General features: G+C 35.0%; 1 protein-coding gene across 1 annotated transcript in view; it reads right to left on the reverse strand.

The window, feature by feature from the left end:
• Nucleotides 1-3,187: 3,187 nt before the first annotated feature.
• Nucleotides 3,188-12,325, reverse strand: part of LOC126968799 (zinc finger protein 569-like) — a 28,004-nt gene continuing 18,866 nt past the window's right edge. The window contains exons 9-13 of the mRNA XM_050813910.1: nucleotides 11,596-11,726; nucleotides 7,167-7,311; nucleotides 5,981-6,100; nucleotides 5,394-5,591; nucleotides 3,188-3,999 (exon numbers count right to left, since the gene is read on the reverse strand). Of these exons, the coding sequence (XP_050669867.1) occupies nucleotides 3,772-3,999; nucleotides 5,394-5,591; nucleotides 5,981-6,100; nucleotides 7,167-7,311; nucleotides 11,596-11,726 (822 nt within the window). The 3' untranslated portion in view covers nucleotides 3,188-3,771. The remainder of the gene's footprint in view (nucleotides 4,000-5,393; nucleotides 5,592-5,980; nucleotides 6,101-7,166; nucleotides 7,312-11,595; nucleotides 11,727-12,325) is intronic.

Below are 12,325 nucleotides of genomic sequence, written 5' to 3' on the forward strand. Positions count from 1 at the left end.
TGACGACATAATTAAAAGAAAAAAATATATAATCATAACATAAAGATACGAATATTTTTATAATAATGTCAATTGGCAAAACAATGACAGCTTAGATAGTTTGACAAAATCCATTGCTTGTTAATTGTTTCAATTAGCAAAACTTACTTTAGACATAGATAAATAAAGAGTAAGTCAAATAACAAAACAGTTAAACGTAATGATTATTTTTATTGTATGGTTATTTTTTTAGTTAAACAGTAATGTAATCAACTAAAATATATTAAATTTGGACTGTTAATTGCAACGCACGAGCTGATCCAGAACCGAATCCTACCCTTGTTTACTAGAACCTACCTAAGTCCGAAAATATTTTTATCAAGTAACATTATATCTACCATCATTTTATGTAATCACAAATTTTAAAGCCTTCAACACCCTACACAAACTATATGCCCAAGTGTCGCTGGCCAAATGGTCGAACGTAAAACGATATGGCTGGTCTAAGATGTCTAGATCCCAATTAGCCACGATGTGGCTAATCCGACGATCTGACGACGACATAATATACAGAATGTTAAAAAATCCTGTCCTATATCTTAAGGCGTATGTTGGTATTAAGTAGTGAGTAGGTACATATAAATATCGATTTTCATGAAATAATGACATACAAAAGAGTAATAACGTACCCAGTTATAAAGTTTGGACACCCAAACCCCTGCCTGCGGCCATTTTCATTTTACCCGCCCACACACCCATTTCATTCATGCTAGCTGCAAGGGCGTGCGTGTGGCAGGCAGGGGTGACAAACAACGAAAATTTTTAAATACCTACTTAATTCATTATTATATCCACTTGCTCAGCGTCTCTCAACCGCAGGTTCTGCTCGACGTCACTGACTCCGATATATTTAGTGCAACGTTGTAGTAGGTAATATCGTCGTGTCTGTCTTAATCGTATCGTATACTGTAACGATGCGGGCTCTAATTTCCTCCTCAGTGTCACAAATTTTTCGGAACACTTGTCTATTGAACTATTATTTCACTTGTCCCCAAAGGTTAAAAGTGGAGCGGCGTGAGGTCGGGAGACCGCAGAGGCCAGGAAACACCACCTCGCAGGATCCCTCGAGTACCGTACTCTTCGTGGAGATACTCTCGAACGGCGCCCGAACAATTTTGCATGGACGCTGCCCGTAGTGGATTGGCGGCATCGGTCAAGGTGCAAAGCGAGATGCCTTATTCGTTGGAGCGGCCCGTGCCGGCTGTTCAGCTGACGGCTCTACGCCATTGGACCGAGTTCAGGGCGATGATCTTACTGGTAGAATCAATAAGTCAGGGGTTCTCAAGATTTTTGAAACCATTTAATTTGAAATGTTCTTTTTACTGTAGCATTTAATGTAATTGGTTTAGATTTTTTATTTTATCGTACAGGGTTTCTTAACACAGTGTTTAATTCAACAAGTTGCATAAGTAAATTACTCCTACTTATCCAATAATATTGTGTGTAAATAATATGAAATCAATAGAATAACTTTAATTGAATAATGTGTTAAAAAAAACACACCTAGCGCGTCTAACGTTTATCAGGAGTCAGGAACGCCTTGTGTCGAAGACATTGCGCGAACGCGTCCGTGTATCGCAGCAATTTTCTTAATTTATGTTGGCTTGCGAAGGATAAACGCTCAAAATAAAGCCTCAACACAAACATTAAATAAAACAATATTAATTCTAATAATTTATTTAAACTTCTAAATTAAGTATCAATTTGAAAGGCTTATATCTTACAAAGTAATAAAGTAAATTGTAATGTGATGTAGCATGAAACAGTCTTTCTTAAAAATAATACCTCATAGACATAATACCTCATCCTTATAATATAGATTATTTTGTGATGATTGATTTCATGGTCTGTTGTGATGAAATGATTTCATAATTGTTATAACAAATGTTACAATTATTATAGTATGTACATTTAACTAAAATTATCTATCTAAACTTAACTTCAACTGCGTCTAGTTCGTTGTCGATCACAGGCAGATGCCTAGTGTCTGTAATGCCTGTCAGTTCAAATAAAGATGGCACATTTTGTACACTATTAGCATATCACATATCATTATTATCGTTTGAATATTTTAAGTTTCCAGACATTGGCTACACTAAAGCAAATGGCCAATCAAGTATTACAAGGGAACAGTTGGCAGTTGGGAGACATATTTATTTACCCTCATTCATTTTCATTATCTGTGTCTAAATTTATTATATAATAATAATTGTCACTCCCACCAGTTCTATTTTCGAACGCAAATTGATGCACACCCTGCTCTAATAAAATCAAAACTATTCTTTTATTTATTTAGAATTTAAACCAAGGGTCATTCACCCTTATGAATTTCAAATTTTTTTTTATTTAGAGAGAGAGAGGTAGTGACAAGAAAGTCATTGACTCTTTTAAATAAATATTTACACATTATATTTTATTTATACATCATTTTATATTTTATTTCAATTTAATTAAAAATGAAAATAATGAAATATGTAAATATGCTAATTAATTGCATTACAATGTATATGTGTATGTATACCGCAATTAAATTAATGTATAATTATATAATAGTGTAAATGAAAGCAACATTGTGAAGGTAGTTGTATAAAACAATAAATATATTATAATATAACTTGAGATTAAACAACATGAAGCTGAATTTTCGGTAACGGGATTATCTAGCTTCCACAAGCAGCGCCTGTTCACGGGCAACCAGTTGAAATAGATATAATATTATACTAGCAGACCCAGCAAACATTGTTTTACCATATAAATTATTTTTAGAGTTAGACCGTTTCTTGGTCATAGCAACATTACTTTATTTTTCTAAAATAAACGTAATCTAAGTTACTCCTTATTACATTGGCTACCTGCTAATAAAAGTCCAGTCCCGGCCCAGCTATTTCAGAGATTCGCCGGAACAAACAGACAGACAGACAAAAGTTATAAAAAATGTTATTTTTGTGTATGTATCATATATATGTAGTAAAAAACGGTTATTTCAATGTTACACACCGACACTCAAATTTTATTTATATATACTAGCTGACGGAGCAAACATTGTATTACCATTCAAAGACAAAAAAAAGAATTTTAATAAGTAAAACTTTTCGGGTTATAGATGACGACTGATTCTCAGACCGACCAAATATATTGTACATAAAAGTTATCATACTACAATTATTGTTTTCGATTGCCATCTTTTCGGATTTGTCTACCTGTTTGAGGATCTGTGGATGGAACAGATTAATATAAAAATCCACAAAAATAGGTGTTAATCATAGAGATATGAAAATTTGAAGTTGTTTGTATTTTTTCATAATGAATCAATATAAAATAACAATAAAAAATATTGTAACAAATATTTAGACGTGGGTCACCCTTATCAAATAGGCATGTGAAAAATAGGTATTGGCCAATTCTCAGACCTACCCGATATGCACTCAAAGTTTAATACAAATTGGTTTAGCGTCAGGAGTTTGGTAAGAAACACCGGGACTCGAGAATTTTATGTATTAGATTAGATATATATTAGGGTAGGATGATGAGGTGCTGCTCAGGATTCTTGAAAAATCCAAAAATTCTGAGTGGCTCTACAGTTGCGCTCGTCACCTTGATACATAGGATGTTAACTCTCATTTGCCCAGTAATTTCACAATCTACGGCGCCCTTCAGACCTAAACACAATACACTTGTGGTAGCCATAATCTAGCCGGTGTTTGTCTATTCAAGAGTGGTTGTGAGTGGGTGTCAATTGACGTAGCTGTGGGCATGTTCCGGCGTGTCAGCAGCCAACGTGTCGCCGTGCATCGGCTCTGTGAGGAGTCGGTGTTTGTTGCGGCGGTCGAGGCGAGACCGGCTGATGTACGGCGAGGGTTGCTTGAGGTGCACGGTACGGACGTGCATCTTACAGCTGTTGGATTGACCGAACGCCTTATCACACACCTCGCACTTGTAAGGCTTATCGCCTGTGTGACTCTGTAACAAAAAAAAATAAACATTCAACAAATCTCAGTGAATCTGGGTTTATCATTTACACGAGATATTGATACAATCAAGTATCTAGAACATCAGTAGCTCTACCGTGATTTAGCAATCGAATCGTGGGTTCACTTACTGCACTCGATAGCGAGTAAACGTTAATCGAATAGTTTTCGGTGAAATTCGATAGCGTGAGCTCGATACCGAGTGTAGTTTTCGTGTTGTCATGTTGGTATAGTATTGGTCAAGACAGCAAGTAACTAGCTTCACACCTAAAGTAGCCGTCTCTTTCCAACTTTACATGACAGAGAAAAATATCCAGTCTTAGTTCATAAGCCGAATAAGATATAACCCTACCGAGTGAAAACGTCATAGACCATGTGGAAAATGTAGATCAATACTGTTTTCCTGATTTGTAATGGTTATATTTTGTAAAAGTGACGCTGACACCGTTGTTGTTGTTGTCGACAGTTGACACATGTACGACTAAAGTCCGGGTGCTAAGCAGGAAGAATTTCGTATGTTAACCTGTTATTACCTGTCTCTGTCACTCCTGCGTAAACATAATGCGTCTCGCTCGCACAGATGCAATGGCTGCCCTCTTCAGGGATTGTAAATATTTTAAAGCGAGCAAGACTCATTATATTTATGTGGAAGTAAAGAGACAGATAATAACAGGTGAACGTACGAAATTCCTCCTGGTTTGCAGCCGGACTTTACATAAGTTATATGGCATTCGTTTTAAAATAATAATAATAGTTGTAGATTTAAAATTAATCTTTGTAAACATAGAAGTCGCATAAATCCTCAAAAATTTCCTTGTTAATTCTGTATTCTTTTAAAAAAATACTTTCACTGATAATAGGTTCAAGTGGGTTTCCAAGGCTCATTACGCTAACTTGGAAGCTTCCTTGCTGACGCCTTTCGTCTTCATTTGATGCCGCCGTTAACATATTACATGTTAAAATATAACTTCTGCCCGACATTATTTCGATATTTATTTACTTATCAATTTCAAATTAAATACTTGCTTAGAAAACATCTCTCAGAAACCAATAGACTAGTGAATGTAATGAAACAAACTACTAATGAAACAATATTTCTCGACAGCATCTGTCAAGTACTCTTGGTACCGACTTTCTGTAGATTTGCTACCAATAAGATTTCGATAGGTTTTATTACTGTATGACTCACATTACCGAAATAGGTTCTATAGGTGACCGCCAGAGGCGCTGTATAATTTTCCATACAAATTTTTGACGCGGTCGCTAGTGAGTAGGATCACCGTGAACTGATGATAGAGGTACTGAAGAATAACAGGACGCGTATGTACGCGCATTTTCTTGAAGGGATACTTCTTTTGGCGCGTATTGTATAATAAGCGCACCCACCCGGAAGTGTCTGTCGAGCGCGCCCTTCATCTTGAATCCCTTCCCACACACGCAGCACACGTAGGGCCGCTGCTCCGAGTGAGTCTTCTCGTGCATCTGAAGGTTGCCGCGGTTGAAGAACGCCTTGCCACAGTCCGAGCATTTGAACAGCTTCTCTTGGGAGTGGGTCCGCTTGTGATACTTGAGGAACGCATTGCCCTGGAACCGGAAACATAGTTAGCCATTGCAACATATTTATATTGTTGGATATGTCTTTGTTCTACATTGAATTTGATACTTAAAAATAATATTATGTTCATGAAATAGATTTTCATAAATAAGTGGGGGCCATATTTACATTGGTAAAAGAAAAGGACTGCAAGAGGCTGGAGGGAGTTTTTATCCAAGATCCTTTTAAATTTATAAATAATTGACTCACTCTCTAATACAACAATTATTAAACTAGAAAAAAATGTGAAATAAGTACTAAAAACTCATAAACAAAATAATTAAGATAATTGAATGGCGAATGAGTTTATAATATGACGCAATACAACTATCATTATAATTTTAATTAGAATTTCTCTTTTATTTCGAATCAGGCTTACCCTAAAGGTCTTTCCACACACATCACAGATATGGTCCTTCTTGATAGGATAAGGCTTGTCTCGGTGGAACCGTCTGAAGTGTGAATAGAACATCCGAGCATTTGGTATCATCTCGGAACACTACAACAAAAGTTTACAAATTATAATAAATTTTAGACAGTTAACATTTAAGTACTTTTAACTAAAATCAACTATTATTCGTCAAATATACTATGCTTGGAATAAGCTTTTAATTTTTTTTTTAAGCGGCAGCAGGCATGAGAACCACGTGATGGAAAGTAAAAAAACCAACCGCACAATAACGGTCTCTTAGACGAGAGAGTATGCCGTCGACAGACGATAATATAACATGGTTCCATCCCTGTTGTATCGCACGAGGATTATGGAAAATAACAATATTCATGGGAAGTGTTCTGAAGAGCTGTTTCACTTTTCACACGACACCTAATAAATTAGGATATCATCCATATATTTATCATGTGTGGCGGTCTTCTACAGTGCGGTTTTCAATGAACTTTCTTCCACGTCCTAGAAAGCTGTGCAATGATTTTCCTCGTGAGGGACGATATGACATGGATACCTTCAAAAAAAGCGCGTACACCTTCCTTAAAGGCCGGCAACGCTCCTGTGATTCCTCTGGTGTTGTAAGAGAATGTGGGCGGCGGTGATCACTTAACACCATCGTTTGTCCTCTTTTACCATAAAAAAAGAAATGTGTCGGGCCCAGGATATGGGCCTACCTGTCAAGCTTTTTCATGACTGGGTGTGTTTTTTGGTGTATTCAAGACAGTTACTAACATTGTTAAAAGGCATAAAAGGCATTTATTTTCTCAAAATTGATTCCTTTAGAATTATTTTTGATGTCATTTATGCTTTGGAAACAAATGGCGCTCTGAGAGAGAAGAAGCGGCACAAGAAACTCTCCCAGCATAGCACGAACAGCTCTCTTTTGCAGAGCAAACACTATATCAATGTCAGCAGCATGACCCCACAGTGAAATACCGTACGTCATGATGCTGTGGAAATAACTGAAGTACACTAATCTAGCGGTCGTTTTAAATGATCCTTGCTGTGTTCCTGAGCTGATACGATTTTCTGTCTCCTCTGGTATTACGACGAACTTACTCGGTGAAGGTACTTGCCCGTTTACCTCCTCAGTAAAAAAGAAAAACGAATATTAACTCACGTGCGGACAAGGCGATGGCCAGGTCCGTGGGTCCTGTTTCCGCGCCGACTGCTTGCGGGCAAACTTACGCCCGTGCCCGCAGCGAATGTGCGCCCGGAGCTCCGCGTGAGTCTTGAACGATTCTCCGCACTCACGACAACCCTCTCTACAATATTAACTTTCCTTTATATCATTTTTATGTGTAACAAGTTAGAACTAACACAGCGAAGCTGCATTAATCTTATACCCAAATTTAATATTGTTCTAGTATCAAATATTTTTTAACAAGCAATATGCTTACATGATAGAAGGTCAAATGAGCGTGGTGACCAGGTTGTAAGTGAAAACCGTCGCTCGTCAATTTTATATGAGACATTAAAACACTACTACTATTCCAGACTCCGACACTATAACTTATTGACTCTGTCAGACCGTAGAAAACTATTAGACCTATGTTTTTTACATAGACTTCTCGATGAAGGCTTAGATGCGTCTGACTTACTTTATAAAATATCTGTAAGAATTCCACGACCGTATAGTCTTGTTATAAACTATATGCCTTTCAAAGCTGGCGTCTCAAAAACAAACCTAGGGCTCTCAGCACCTATCTATGTTAACTTTATACAGTGTGTTTTTTTTAAGTGGGACAGTATGGGGAAATCCTAAAGTATAAGAGATACAGGGAAACTGTCTTAGGAAACATTAGGTACTTTTTTGTGAAAAATAAATTGGTATAGTCAAAATTTTGGTCAAGTGTGAGTTGGCCCTAAAAATGATTAATTTTGATGAATTTTTTTTTTGACGCACATCTACTCAATTTCATGAGGGGATCATTTTATTGTATGGGAAGAAAAAAATCGGGACAACAGAAGTTAGTCAAATTTAAGAAAATCGTTTTCATTATTACAACCCGTGTATAAATGCCTACCACTGCCCACTGCAAGGTTTTTATTAAAAAAAATATTGCCTATTCCAGTTTTACATTTGAATTTGGAACAACTTATTTGGTTTAAAAAGGATTAAATTACTTTAAGGTATTCTTACGCGAGCACGTACTTACGTAAGGCTTACCTTACCAATCTAATTTAAAAAAAAAAAAATTAAATTTGGAACTTCTTGAAACAAACAGTATTGTACTTGATATTTCATTGTTTAAAGTTAACATTATGTTAAGTTTTCGTCATGGAATTATCAAACTCGCGTAAAGTAAATTTAATTGTAGCGTATTTTGTAAATTATCGTAGCTCTCTGAATGCGTTACAGTGGTATCGGGAACGTTATCCGGACCGCGATCAACCGAACCGCAAAATTTTTGACAAACTGGTGAAAAATTTAAGAAAGGGAGGCTGTTTTACACTAAAACGGAAGAGACGAGCCACAGTAATAAATCAATTTACAACTATCTTAGGATATTTTGAAGCCTACCCAAGCCTAAGCCTCATTGAGGGAAGCTGCTAACAATATCGGTGTGCATAGATCTACAGTACGAAAGGTATTGAAGGCTAACAAGTACAAGTGTAACATACAGGGTCATCTTGTACAAGCATTGCTTCCAGGAGATACTGACCGGAGATTAGCATTTTGCCAGTGGTTTGTAGCATGCTCGATTAGAAACCCGTCTTTTCCAAGCCGGATTATTTGGACAGATGAATGCAATTTTTCAAACAATGGCATGTACAATAGAAAAAATAATCATTTTTGGGCACGTACAAAACCCTTCCGAACTACGGCAACCCATAATCTGGTCCGCTTTTCCTTTAATTGTTGGTGTGCAATATTAGATAATAAAATCTTTGCCATTAAAATTTACCATGGAACATTGAATAGTCAAAAATATCAGGAAATATTAAACATGGCTGTGGATTTAGTAGATATGGCAATTCCATTAAATAATTTGAATAATATCATCTACCAACAAGACGGCGCCCCTGCCCACAATAGTATCGCTACTAAACAGTTTTTAAATGAACATTTTCTTGATCGCTGGATGGGCACAAATGGCCTATTACTATTAAATGGCCACCACGTTCACCCGATTTAACACCGTTGGATTTTTTCATTTGGGGGTACCTTAAAGGTAGAATTTATGCAGATACTTACAACTCGGTACAAGATTTAAAAGACGCAGTGCATTATCATTTGAACAACATACATCACAACGCCTTGTCTAAAGCTACCAGAGGTGTTCTGAAACGCGCTCGTGCCTGCATTCGACAAGAGGGAGGCCACTTTGAAGATTTTCTTTAATGTAAAATTATTTTATTAAATTTACCTAACTTCTGCTGTCCCGATTTTTTTCTTCCCATACAATAAAATGATCCCCTCATGAAACTGAGTAGATGTGCGTCAAAAAAAAATTTCATCAAAATTAATCATTTTTAGGGACAACTCACACTTGACCAAAATTTTGACTATACCAATTTTTTTTTCACAAATAAGTACCTAATGTTTCCTAAGACAGTTTCCCTGTATCTCTTATACTTTAGGATTTCCCCATACTGTCCCACTTAAAAAAAACACTGTATAATAGCATAAATAAATTTCTCGACATTGATATAGTAGGTGATAGTTTTCCTAAATTTAAAAAAAAGATAACTGACCACTTTCATTCACAATATAGTGACGAAATGGTTAAGTATCTTTTGAGTATTTCGTATTATTTCATTATATTCGTATTTGGGTTCCTGAAAATTTTATTATTAGGTTTCTTTGATTTTATTTTTAAGATAGCTCTAATTGTGTATTATCTGTTCATTGCACTAGATTTAGAAAATTTTATTATTAGGTTTCTTTGATTTTATTTTTAAGATAGCTCTAATTGTGTATTATCTGTTCATTGCACTAGATTTAGAAAATTTTATTATTAGGTTTCTTTGATTTTATTTTTAAGATAGCTCTAATTGTGTATTATCTGTTCATTGCACTAGATTTAGAAAATTTTATTATTAGGTTTCTTTGATTTTATTTTTAAGATAGCTCTAATTGTGTATTATCTGTTCATTGCACTAGATTTAGAAAATTTTATTATTAGGTTTCTTTGATTTTATTTTTAAGATAGCTCTAATTGTGTATTATCTGTTCATTGCACTAGATTTAGAAAATTTTATTATTAGGTTTCTTTGATTTTATTTTTAAGATAGCTCTAATTGTGTATTATCTGTTCATTGCACTAGATTTAGAAAATTTTATTATTAGGTTTCTTTGATTTTATTTTTAAGTTAGCTCTAATTGTGTATTATCTGTTCATTGTACTAGATTTAGAAAATTTTATTATTAGGGTATTTTTGATTTTATTTTTATGTTAGCTCTAATTGTGTGTTATTTGTTCATTGTACTAGAACCAGCTAGTTGACTTTTACAGCTTATAATAATCTTGTTCCTCTTCTTTTTCGTTTCTTCTGCTTCCAACTAGTATCTCTTTTGCAAGCTGTGGCAATCTCTAAGTGGGTCTACAATTTAACAATTAATATGTAAGTACCCCATTTTGATAAGTTTAATAATGATTAATTGTAACTCGTTGATTGTCCTTAGTAAATAAATAAATAAAAATAAATAAACACGCAAAGTGATGATAACTGAGCCGTGACTCACTCTGGTTTGTGGACATGGCCAAATGGCCTTCATTTTATTTAACGTCTTAGTAAACCCAATGTTTATATCACAACTGGGTAGATACGTCATCATTTTAAAACTTTAAACACTGTGTTATAAAATACTGTTATTTGTATGTGCTATCTATTGATAGGTTTTAAGTCGGTGCCAAGGCCTAAACCAAATAAAACTTAATATTATAAACAGATTACATTCTATAATTATTAAGGATGTCTGGCCACGCGTGGCTGTTTTATTTTAGACGAAGTTATCCCGCTCAAAGTCACGCGTGGCGAGTGTAGGTACCTATAATTACATTTGGCTTGGCACCGACTTCAAAGCTATCAATATGTAGCACATACAATAAATAGTATTTTATTATTGTTAAAGGTAAAGGTTTGCATAAGAGGTGTATTAAATTAAATTTTTAGTTATTTGACACTTCAGTTTTTTAAGTCGGTTTTTTTTTTATTTTTTACTTTTTAGTGTCAGTTAAACTCTCCTGAAAAAGCCATACACAAAAAACAATTATATCATCCAGGTAGACGCAAATTTTCATAAAATGAAAACTACTGGGCCAAACTATTTAAAAATTTTATGGGACCAAATGGCATCTATTCCGCATCGAAATAATATTACTTAAATCGGATCATAAATCTTAGAGTAATCGGTGTACGTACATAAAAAATACCGATCGAATTGAGAACCTCCTCCTCTTTGAAGTCTGTTAAAAACGACAGACATGTCATTTTAATTATTATGTACTGTATCGTCTTTTATAAATATATCGTGCTTTTTGACGAATCGTCGAATGGCGTATTCCGTGTGAATGCGCCCTTAGTGGTGTGTGAGTACGTACTTGTTCTCGGAGGACTGTATGTGCTTGACAGCGGTGGCCATGTGCCGCTTGTAGGCCGCGTTCGAGGCGAACTTCACGTCGCACGTGTCGCAGTACGGCGCCTCCTTGTTCTCCTCTGTCGTGTCCTTCTCCTGTTCACACATAGACTTAGATAGACTATCACAGCTGCGTAAACGTGGATAAATTGAGTTTATAAACCAGGGTCGATAATTTTCGAAACCAAAAAAAAATAATAGTTGGATGAAATCCATTGAAAAAGGACGAGAATATAACAAAAATGAAAGGAAATATAAATTCCGGGCGATCTGAGGTCTAGGGTAAAGAACGGTTTATCTCGATTTGCCGCAGAACTATAAGTCCTATGGCAAAAAGTTAAATGGCAAAGTTGTAGGTAATAAAAACAAATCACACTTACATATTAAGATCTCAGCTATGTAAGTTAAATATAAGAAGTAAATTATTGTATTGTTGCATAGTTATAAATTTTATAAATCTCTTTTTTTAAAGTAGAAAATTATTTAAGTCATTTAATATCATCATTTTTGTTTAACTCTTCATTTCTTAAATATTAATTGTTCAACTTTGTTACTCTTTTCGCACTATTGTAAATGTTGTTTACACCTGTAAAGACATGTCATATTGTACTAGCCCTTGTGTAAAATTTTAATTTTATAATGATGTGTTGTTGGTGTAACTATCTAAATAAATAAATAAAAATAAAATAAATAAA

This window comes from Leptidea sinapis, chromosome 16, assembly GCF_905404315.1.
Source record: "Leptidea sinapis chromosome 16, ilLepSina1.1, whole genome shotgun sequence".
Taxonomy (NCBI): domain Eukaryota; kingdom Metazoa; phylum Arthropoda; class Insecta; order Lepidoptera; family Pieridae; genus Leptidea; species Leptidea sinapis.